Source organism: Aegilops tauschii, chromosome 3 (assembly GCF_002575655.3).
Source record: "Aegilops tauschii subsp. strangulata cultivar AL8/78 chromosome 3, Aet v6.0, whole genome shotgun sequence".
NCBI classification, from domain to species: Eukaryota; Viridiplantae; Streptophyta; class Magnoliopsida; order Poales; family Poaceae; genus Aegilops; species Aegilops tauschii.
In genome coordinates, this window is record NC_053037.3 from 44,743,438 (window position 1) to 44,755,468 (window position 12,031).

The 12,031-nt window shown below is 45.1% G+C and overlaps 1 protein-coding gene across 1 annotated transcript; it reads left to right on the forward strand.

Annotated features, from left to right (window-relative positions):
- Nucleotides 1–3,829: 3,829 nt before the first annotated feature.
- Nucleotides 3,830–4,550, forward strand: LOC109770059 (uncharacterized). Its single transcript, XM_040402152.1, has 2 exons — nucleotides 3,830–4,433; nucleotides 4,537–4,550. Exons 1-2 carry the CDS (start codon nucleotides 3,830–3,832, stop codon nucleotides 4,548–4,550), a joined length of 618 nt encoding a protein of 205 aa, XP_040258086.1.
- The last annotated feature ends 7,481 nt before the right edge of the window (nucleotides 4,551–12,031 follow it).

Below are 12,031 nucleotides of genomic sequence, written 5' to 3' on the forward strand. Positions count from 1 at the left end.
AAGATACGCACGTCTCCTAGGAACCGGCAGGACTTCATCGGCTGGTTTCTCGAGCCGCATGGGAATTTTACAGTCAAAAGTGCCGGCAGGTTGGCGATGGAAACACATGATGAGATGCATTCAGGGGGCGCATGCAGTAATAGACCGGACGGTGACAGATCGATTTGGAATTCGATTTGGAAATCTAATGTTCCACTCAAGATGCGTATTATGGCATGGAAGACGGCGACGGATGCATTGGCAACTAATCTAGGCAAAGCGCATCGTCGTATTCATATACAGAGATCATGTCCTATTTGTGGAGCGGAGATTGAAAGCAGTTTTCATGCATTGATTTCATGCATGCACGCCCGACGTGTTTGGGAGGGCTTACGTGCAATCTGGCCCTTGCCTGATGACTCACTACTAGTGGACTCTGGTAAGGACTGGGTACTGCAGCTACTTTCAAAATGTTCGGACAAGACCAGGGACTTGGTAATTATGACGATCTGGCGTATTTGGCAACTCCGAAATGATATAACACGCGGAATGAGACCCCAGTAGAGGTAACTGTGGATTATCTTGACAGTTATTATAAGTCACCGAATTGGTAAGGAACTATAGCATGGAGGAAATCGTCAAAGGGAAGATGCCATTGTATGAGGACAGTCGACCAAAGTGTGTAAAAATTACAGAATCCCTCACGCCTTGGCCTCCTCCATCTATGGGCTGGGTTGCGTTGTCGGTAGACGGTTCATTCTCGTGCCAGGATGGACGCGCTTCGATTGGCATGGTGCTTCGCAGGGAGAACGGATCTACGATTTTTGCGGCATACAGATACATTTTCCACTGTAATGACGCCCTGGAAGCGAAAATTCATGCTATTATGCAGGGTATGGCACTGGCCATTCAACATTCGGACTGCCCAGTGATTGTTCAATCTGACTCTTCAAATGCTCTGGCCATTCTCTCGAGCGACAATCTTTCCAGGTCGGCCTATGGTCATCTAGCTGCTGAGATTAAAGCTCATTTGGTAGTTAGGAAGTTTGTTCCTCTAAAAGTTAGCAGATATCAAAATAGGGTAGCACATCAATTGGCACACTATAGTCGCAGTATGGTTGAACTCGATTCCTCCGTGGTGTGAGGAATTGGTGTCTCGTGATTGTAACCCTCTCATTGTGAAATAAAACATCCTTTCTCCCTGAAAAAAAAGAACGCTATTTTTCGGGTACCAGAAATATCAGGTATCAATTTTTTTGCTGAAATTTCGGTTATCATTTTCTAAACCCGAATTTTGAATAACCTGAATTACCCTACCCGAATTTTCGAGTAAACCCGAACGCCCAGCCTGTCCAGGGCTCCAGCGAGACACATGTCCTCGCTCTCGCTGCCGCTGACTTAGTAGGTCAGAGCGTCGTGCGGGCAGAAGGCCAGAAGTTGGGCTCAAAACTTCTGTGTTGATGGGCTGCTAAAGAGAAGTGCTTTGTTGGGCTGGATTAATCTATATTCACTTTATATGTTAAAAACCTAAAAAATCGGTTTTTAACGAATAAACCGGCCTCCAATTGGCTTTTAAATCCTGTACCATGCCAAAAACAAAAAACATATAAAGCCAAATATAGGTTTGGTTTGGTTTTATCAGTTTGGTTTTTCAGCTCGGTTTCTAAGAGCATCTCTAGCAGACCCTGTAAAAGGGCCGAACCCATATAATTCCGACGAGTATACGGGTTCGGCCCATTTATCTGGCCAGAATAGACACCGTATCTTAGGCCCGGCCAGTAAAAAATTTACCGTGTCCTGAAAAAAGTCCCTCTTCACCGCTATATATGCGGTTTCACCGCTCGGATACAAGTCAAACTCTATCCGCCTCCACCGCCGCTCTCCCGCGATTCCCCTCCTCCTCTGCCCCAATTTCTCGCCGCCAACGAGCCTAAAAAAGGCCTAGCGACCCATGGATGGCTACAGAAGTGGTGGGGATGACACGGAGCGCTGCCGCCGCCGCAGATCTGACGCCGCACGCAAGCGGGGGGCGCGGAGGTGGCTCAACCATGGGAGCCGGCCACCACCGACGTTCGAACGCAACAAGCTCGTCGAGTACGAGCGCGAGCTTGCGGTCCGCCGCCACGCCTCCTCCCGCTCCTCTGCCGCGGGGAGCTCGTCCGCGGGTGCCTCGAGCTCGCGGCTCACTCCGGTCAAGAGAGAGCCGGAGGAGCTCGGGCCGCTTGCCGTTAAGCTCGAGGCCGACGCGCTGCCGCGTCGAGGAGTAATCGGCCCCGAGGACTACCTCCCCCCGGGGCAGGAGGAGCACCTAGAGCGCGTCATCATGGAGCGCTCGGCGAGGGAGGGGGAGGAGGATGACGCGCTCCATCGCCGCGAGCTCGACTACGAGCGGATCTTCCTCGAGCATGGCGTCGCGGCGTCGTAGGCGCACACATCCAAGGAGGCGAACCTGTGCGTCATGAAGGCCGAGCAGGCCAAGTTCTTCATCGACCTCGACTCCGACGAGGACTGAGCTCCTTCGGCTCCTCCGCCGCGTCGTCGCCGCCGCGAGCTCGTCGATTTTGGTTGCGTAGGCTCAGGTACGCTGCACTGCCCGCATATTCCCCCCTAGTAGTACAATATAGTATAATGATGAACTATGTATGATCAATGTAGTATGATGATGAACTATGTTGATCAATGTCGTTGCAAGTTTCTCCCACGAATGTTTTTTTTTATTTTACAGTTTCATATACGGGATATGATCTGCAGCGCATGAATTCACCCCGCAAATCAGATCTGCAGCGAATTATACACAAATTTTGTGGGTCGGCATTATATGGGATCTGCTAAAAATGCTCTAAATGCAGAAAGTGAATAAATGAACAAAGTGGGGAATGCGTTCCGAGTGGAGTGGGTGAGACACTGACACTAGAGTCGAAGAGTGGACAGCGCTCGGGCGATTTCCTACCCAGCGAACGGGTGAATGAGTGTGACGTGGCAGTGGCAAACAAATTGTGCCAAGTTCTGTGCTGCACGATCGGACGGCAGCCAAGGGTTTGCTGTGATTTTCCCCTAGGGAACGTCAGTTAGATAAGATTTTCGTATTATTTTCATATAGGTGGGGTGGAATCATAGCCTGCCCCCGCTTGGACCATTTACACATCACCACCATGTGACCCGTCTTTGTCTTCAGGCTACCGGCCGAAGGTCCGAGTTCTGGCGCACTTGCCGGAAAGTTGGAATTACTGGATTACGCAGGTATTTTAAGTTCAAGCACTGCGCACATACGCCACCCGACGTTGTTTGGCCCGAAAGACGCGAGTTCTTATTCATAGTAATCTAAACAATTTCATATTAATTTACAGAGAAAATACTAATAAACTCTCTGTCATGCGGCACCTTTAGATGCCAATTTGAGCTGTCTTAATCTTTCTCCTAGGGTGAGCTGTCTTAATCAGTGTTCATTTATAATATACTTTCACGGCTCTAAAATAAGTGTGTCAACTTGGTACTTCGTTTTAAAGTAAATGTCTTAACTTTGTGCTAATCTTAGTATAGAGATATACAGTACTATAGTTAAGATACTTATTTTGAAACGGGGAGTATCTTAATACCTAACGGCCGTCCGTACGTGTTGCGCCATTAAGGTCGATCAATCTCAAAGCCGGTAGGCGGTACTAGCCACCCCCAAGCATTGGTCGATCGCGGCGACTCATCCTTTCTCCATTCCACTGTCGACATAGCCGCCACAATACTGCCCTTTCCCGGCGGGCGCAACCTTACCTAGCTAGCTAGGCCAGTAGTTCAAAGGATCCGCAGAGCAAGCAAGTCAAGATCGACTCGAAGTGGTGGTGGTCGGCGGTTGGTGATGGCCTCCATGGATTCATCGCTGCTAGCATCGGCGTGCTCCGGCTGTTGGCAACAGCTCGAAATAATTCTGGGCCCGTCGCCTCAACTACTGGAGGGGCTCACCGCCCTTGAAGGGGACAGCGCGCTCCATGTGGTGGCCGCCTTCGGTGACGACGCCGACGCCGATGACAACTTCAGGAAGAGTGCAGACGTCGTCTACGGCAAGGCCAAGCGCCTCCTATTTGTGCAGAACAAAAAGGGAGACACGCCCCTGCACTGCGCCGCGCGGGCAGGGAGCTCCCGAATGGTCGCTCTTCTCACAGATTTTGCCAAAGCTGAGCACAGAGCCAAGGAACTGCTGGAAACGGAAAACAAGCTTGGTGAGACAGCTCTGCATGAGGCCGTCCGCATCGGGAGCAATGTTATAGTAAATCTGCTGATGGAGGAGGACCAGGAATTGGCCAGCCTCCCCAGAGACGGCGTTTCACCTCTGTACCTAGCCATCTTGTCTGAAGATACGGTCATTGCAGAGACACTGCACGCAAAGAGCGCCACCGGGATGCTTTCCTACTCCGGTCCCAATGGTCAAAACGCACTGCATGCTGGAGTTCTCCGAGGTGAAGGTGCGTGCCACATGTCATCAACATTTTTATTCTTCACTAGTCATCTATGTATGCCGTCAATTTTTTTTTCTACATATTCATAACGTACTTCTTAAATCCTTAGTTTGGCATTCCTAAAAGTAAAGCATATTTTGTTTCTTAAGACATGCATTCGACAAATAATTACTCCCTCTGTCCCATAATATAAGAACGTTTTTGGCACTAGTGTAGTGTCAAAATGTTCTTATATTATGGGACGGAGGGAGTACTTCATAAATACAAGGTTATATGACATGAAATATGTGTCACCGGATTCGTATTTAGAAGTATATACTTTCTTATGATAGTGATTTTGTATCACATAAATCAAATATTAAAAGAATAATCTTGGTCAATGTCTTGCCTTAACTAAACAAAATACGCCTTATTTATCAGAACAGAGGGAGTACATACTTTTGAAAATTATAACACAAAAGTGCCTTCGCCAACTTAGTAGATACATGGATACTACTGATTTGTACTTTCTATATGCTAAAAAGAATTGGAACTATTCTTAATATTTTCTTCTAGACTAGACTAGAGTAAATATACTCCCTCATGTCCATATTATGGATCGGAGGGAGTAGTACATTGTTCTCTCACCTTTTCTTTTTGCGGGTGATTATGTTTCCAATACAAATAATCATCCGCATGTAATCACTCGCAACATCTTTGTCGTAATAAAGATGTTACGAGTGAAATTCTTGATTTCGTTTTTGCTTGACCCTTTTCAAGGTACGAGAAAGAGGCAGGCAACTCTATAATATTATATACTACTTCGTCCATCCTTTTGTACTAAATCAGTGGGACATTTATTTTTGAGGCTGGGGAAATACTAATTAAGGCCCAAAGTCTTATCGTTCGTAGTATATCTTTGAGTTGAAAGGTCTTTGGGGGGGGGGGGGGGGGGGGGTCCCTTAAGCCCACGTGAACTCTTTTACATAAAAAGTAGCCGGCACCGAAACGGTTTTTTTATCGAGAGAAACAAAAACGCAGCCGTTCGGACATCCGATAAAACAAAACACAGCCGTTCCCGTCAAAAAGAAGAAGAAAACACAGCCACGCGAAAACTCCCTCTCTCAAACACACACAAAAGCATTTACAGGAGGCCACTTGCAGAAAGAAAAGGAAACAAAAAGGAACAAGGAATCAACCGATGCTGCTAAGTCAGCGACGTATATTTTTTTTATTTTTTTGAAAAGAAGGTTAAAATCCCGAGCTCTGCATCAATCGATATAAACAGTCATCTTTACTAATTATTCAACAAAGGTATAACAAGAACATACACCAAGTCATCCGAAGTCATCACTCACACCTACAGACTCGACAATATGGAGTGCTCTCACTCCCCATATCTAAAACTGGTGTCGTCGCCGATCTATCCGCATAACGTATTGAAACCTACAGCCAATGCAGCAAACCTAAAGCGTACACCACATGCACACGTTTTACAAGTCACCATCATCATCGAACCGCAGACCCATCTTTAGAAACGAGATCCGCATCATCTTTGCCAGTTCTGCCATCCTTCGACGCCAGCACGGCACCCGACGTCACCACCTCCCTGCGCGCAAACTTCTGAGCATGTCGCGATCGCCGCCGGTACACCGCAGCACCATGCCGCAAAGTACCACCAGCCAACAGAGCTTGAAGTCTCTGAAAGATCTGTCGTGCATAGCCCCCTGCCAAACATGCATGACATAGCGTAGCACCTGTCGGACAAGCATGACTTGACATCTCCACCGAACCTTCGTGCAAGATGAAGCCGCTCCACCTCCTGCCTCTGTTTTCCAGCACTGCTCCACAAATGATGCTCCCAAGAGAGAAACGACACCACAGTGCTGCCATCGTCCGATCTGGAAGACCAGATCATAGGGTTTACCCCGGAGCAGAACGATTGGATCGACATTAGTTACGCGATGATGCCTTTATCAAGGTAATGGCGCAGAACGCCGCCATTGCTCGCCGTCGACTCAGTTTGGACCGGCAACTATGTCTTCTCGACTCGCAACTGGACTAGATGACGGATCTCGAGATCCGACCATCCAGCCTCAGGCCGACCACCTCCGAGGAGGAGATGACCACCACCGCCAAGCCCAGGGTCGTCGTCCCGGGTGTCCACGTGATGCAGATCAAGACTAGGAGCGTCATCGCGATCCGAAGCCAAACCGAAGGTTGAGCGGCTATAGCATGGCCGCCGCCGCCGCTGCGGCTATAGACCCGTCGTCACTCCAGCCATCGTTGTCCGCCATCACCATCCAGGAGATCAAGATCGAAATCGCCGCAACGACGAATAATATGGATATGAGGAAATAACATTTGTAGATGAGACCGTCTATTGTGCCACAGCACCATTTGTCCTGATTGCATATGCCTCTAACATTCACTCCACGCTCGAAAGCAACGTGAACAATTTGGTGATCATTTGAAACAAAATAGCACCGCGAGTAAATAGATTTTCAAATAGAATATAGGGCAGTTGATCACAACCACGTTGCGAACCTCTGCCCCCAATCCACCGAAATGGATTTTCGAATGGAAACGAGCGTCTCTAGTGCCACAACAACATTTTCTTCTAATTGCATAAGCCTCTAAGGGCATGTCTAACACCAACCCTCCAACCGCCCGCAACTGTTCGGACCACGCGATGCGGACGTGTTTTGCCGTAACGTGGTTCTATATCGGTCCGCCGACCGGTCCAGACGTGTTTTTTTTTTGCGAATCGGAAACAAACTGGAAAGACTTTGCGGACATCCGGACCGCTACCACGCCCGTGTCTGACTGCCCTAGCCCACCCAAAAAATCATCCCGCGCCAACGCGCTTTACCGCCTGAAAAGGTCAGCGCCGTTCCAGAACACCAGTGCCGCATTCATGCCAGCTCAGAGCGATGCGACCTCTCATAATGCTTCGGCATTGAAGCGGTGTGCCGCTCGAGAGCACCACCCTTGCTGCTTCCCGGTGCATGTGGTTGTGCCGCGTTCAAACGACAGCTCGTCTGTTCGCTTGCCTACATTAAACATGTGTGCGGCTGCCGAGGAATGGCGAGCCGTCGCCACCCGTCCGTCAGTTTGCCACCCACCATTAATCATTTTGCCAGTTGCCCTCCGACACTCAGGGTTTGTTCGCTTTGACCGACACGTGGCGGCGACCACTAGTATGAAAAACCTTATAGGAATTGTTAATTAGTGGCGCCACCCACATATCGGACGCCGCTGGTATTTCAACAAAATACCAGCAACGCGGAGAATCGCACGCTCGCCTATGCTACATGACTACCAGTGGCATTGCCTCTGACACAAACACATATGCTGTTTGGCAAAAGAAAGACGGTGTTTGACAATTTACAAGCGCCAATGAAATTGGCATCACCATCAATGTTCAATAATATCATGATGCCACAAATGGGAAGCAAAATATTATTATTTTGTGGGGCAAAAGATTTACCTCATTCATTAATTAAGAGAGAAATAGAGTACGTTACATTGATCATAACCCCCGCATACATAAAATTATTACTCTCGCGACATGATTGCACCCAATTTTTCTGCACTTGCGATCACCCAAAGACTAGCCTCACGCTCGATGTTGGTGAGAAGGATCGTCGGCGGAGCACTCTTGTGTTGAAAAACTCTAGCATTCCGCTCATTCGATATATATTGTCCACGTGATGAGAATGGCCAAAGTCATGTCCTTTCTATTTGGCATGGTCGCGTCCGACATGTCAATCCACCATTCCTTGATGGAACGCTTTAGGTTCCAAGCAGAGGTATCAATGCTCACAATTTGTAACCAATCTTTGATCATTTCCCATAGTCTAATGGTGAACTGGCATTTGTAGAAGAGGTGACCTACGGATTCTTGCTCGCGCTTGCATAGAGGGCAAAGGCCACAATTTCCCTATGTACACGTAGTACGTATGTTTTTATTTGCATGGCTATTATGGATTTGAGGTATGAACTTTGAGTTTCATGGTCGGGGTGGTTGTTTTTGGTGTGTTGACCGGTCACTGTCCGCGGATGCGCCCGGGCGCGTCCGCGGGCGTTTGGGGGCCGGCTTTCGGTGTTTGTGGTTGTAGATGCTCTCATTAGACTACCCCACATCTTCAACCACAACCCTGTCATGTTATTTTATGTAAAACCATAGGTGATTTCCACTATGTATATTTATAATTTTGTGGGTTAAAATAAAACAAATTCTAGGCTAAAATAATAAAAAGTGAAGAAAGAATGAAGCCAAAGTGGTCAAAAACAACAAATAGGCTATCCATTGGGTTAATGAGAACCTTCACTCAAGCCTCAATCTGACGATAGTGTTACCTGGTAGCTCTGTGGAAGAGCAACCAAGTTCCTACTTGAATTTTCTTCTGCAGTTATATAAACTTGGTTGAACTCCATTGAAAATGAAGTCATTTCTTGTCATCCAAATTGCCCAACCAAAATCATGAAAGCAAGCTCTTGATTCGGTGGGAGCAAGTTTTTGTATATATTTTTTTGGAAAACGTTCCCGAATTTGTGTGAAGCAAGTGTAATTGCCAGTATCTTTGATAATATTAATTTCGATAGAAATAAATCCCTATTGTGTTGGAAGCTATTTTGTAGTCGGTGGAAACAATATTGTGATGCTTCGCAAACAAAATATCCGGGTACATAAGACAAATATTTTTGTTGAACTATAAAACTGAATTCTTCCGTGGACTTAAACAATAATTTGGTGTGTGTAAAGCAAACTCTACTTGTGTAGGAAGCAAAGCACGCTAAGACTAGAGAAATCAAATGTGCTCCATAAAGATGCAAACTATGTGAGTTTTTTTTAAACTGAAGCAAATTACATTCATATGGAAGCAAATTCCTCAGTGTACACAAACAAATTTTTGCTGCATCTCAAGCAAACTTCAGTTTCGGAGGAAGCAGAGTGGAGTAACGCTGGATAAAAAAATGTGCTTCGTAGAGAAGCAAACTACATTATTTTTCTGCTGTTAAACTGAAGCAATAGAAAAAAATTGCAATACAAAATTGCGCTCGAACCAAAATAGAGCAACAATGGAAACAAAATGTGGAATAAAAAGGTAGCAACCTATGTGAGATTGAAATTCATCCCTGATAAAGTAACAAATCAATTTCCTTAGATTCTAAAATTAGTTTCCTAAAAACTACTCCCTCCGTTCCATAATATAAGATCATTTTGCAAGATATGTTAGCTTGCAAAATGATCTTATATTATGGGATGGAGGGAGTAGCAATTACGAGTGGTTAGTTATCGGGAGCACTCATGAACGTTTCTAATGGGTGGTTAGTTTACTAGAAATCAGCAGTCATGTATGACAACTCCTAGGTGTGGATGGGTAAGGCCTTGTACTACAATGCAAGATGCTTAGAGAGGTGCTTATGAAAAAGATGCCCTTTTTAAGCTCATGTGCTTGCTCAAAATCGTTTTATTTTGTACAAACAGTTGACTAAGCACTTTGCATTGTACATGGTCTAACACGCCACGGTGCTTCATCCATCTCTCATGAAGGATCACATCGGAGGGCTCCTAGATGGTCTGATGAGATGCCAGGAGTCTAATCCCTCGTTGTTTCCTTCTGAATTGAGCCTAACCAATGGGAAGTGAGTAGTTTATAGTATTATAATAATTGAAGATTGAATGGGACAAAGATACAAACATAGATATAATGCAAGAGAGTGAGATATATACAAACATTGAGCACCTCAAGTCCTCATTGCATATGTAGCAAAAATAATAATGGACCCAGAAATGTTCATGGCAAAAATGGGCCATACAACAGAAAATAGTTCAATTTGAAATAGACTAGTGCCTACGTAATCAAAGATCCATATGAAAACTTAATTGTAAAATGGAAAAAGAATCATAATACCATGCCCCATTTCTGTTGGATGGGAATTAACACCGATGTGTATCATCAAATATCCTGCCTACGCCATCTTCAGTAGATTTAAGCAAGTTAGAATCAAATTGCATTTGTATAATTGGTGTGACATTACTTAGTGGTTGTTGTCAGCAAGAATCAAAGTACATAGAGTTTTAGGGCACAACATGCAACCCAATACTACATATATATTAATGTGTGTGTCTACAATGATTTAATTTGAGGTTAAGATGGTGTGTGCATGAAGCTATCATAAACCAACACAAAATTGAATTTTATATCAAGACTCAAATTGAATCATGTTCTACATGACATGAAGGAACACTGTTTATGATTTTACCTTTCACAGGAACAATACAGATAAAACATATCATATATTCTTCGGCCCGGGCATGCAGTTATCCTACAACAATTTTTTAATCATCCGAAACCAAATTATTCATCTAAGTGCATGCATATGACTAAAAAATATTAGTAGAGATAAGAATTAGTTTCCATTTCCTCAAGTCTAAATTGGCAATTCATTTGGAGAAATATAGATCTGCAACACAAGATAACATGATGGCTGAGATTTTTGCATTTACAAATGAAGGTTGAGGGTAGGTTGGCTGAAGAAGCACATCTGAACCAAATTTGCATAGACAAAAAGGCAGTTAAAACCTTAGAAGGAATTTAAAATAACATAGCATATATTACTTGCAAAGAAACACACAGCGTGCGTGTGATGTGAGGGCACCTCTTTGGTGTGGTGGTCGAGTTGTGGGGGCACAGCTCTATATGGGTCTTAAAGGAAAATACATAAGTAAATCTTATGTATTGGCCACTTATAAATCTTGAAGGAAAATACATAAGCAATTTAAGTATTGGACATTCATGTGCACATATTGAAACGTAGTTTATATGTTCTTGCATGTAAATTAATTCGATTTCTGTATGTTCTAACGTAAGAACTTGTGATAAATAATCTTACATTGTTGGTTTTGAGTGCCTCCTCTCTCTCTCTCTCTCTCTCTCTCTCTCTCTCTCTCTCTCTTCCCACTTGTTGCATATAGTTTGATATAATGAGACCCATTTGCAGTGATGACAAACATGTTGTTGAGCTGGAAGAATGACCTTACAAAACAAGCAGACCAAAACGGGAGCACACCTCTCCACCATGCTGCATCACTCATTGGGATTGGGAGTGGATTTTACTGGACCTTGTCGCGCAAATTTCCTTGGGTTTTCAGGAATTGGCGTTCAGGTGTCCCTTTAAGACCACTGTTGCATGCTGACCCATATCAGTTGTATCAACCAGACAGTGAAGGATTATTTCCCATACACGTTGCCACCTCATCAGGTCTGTATGCAACCATCAGGACTATGATTACGGAGTATCCCAAAACAGCTGGCCTACGTGATTCAAAAGGAAGAACCTTCCTTCATGTTTCGGCTCTACAGAAAATATGGTATTGTATTGCGCATGTCTGCCATACTCCGTCGTTGACATGGATTTTGAATATGCGGGACAATGATGGCAACACCGCACTACACTTAGCAGTACAAGTCGGTGATTTAGACAGCTTTTGCTATCTGTTAATGAACAAGAAAGTACGTCTAGATTTGACAAATAACAAGGGGGAAACTCCTCTAGATGTGTCATGGAGTATGATGCCAGTTGGATATTTCTACGGATGGGTACGTACGAGGGAC

What these genes read in the sequence shown, in the direction of transcription:
- LOC109770059 (XM_040402152.1), top strand. Translation starts at nt 3,830, where the DNA reads ATGGCCTCCATGGATTCATCGCTGCTAGCATCGGCGTGCTCCGGCTGT.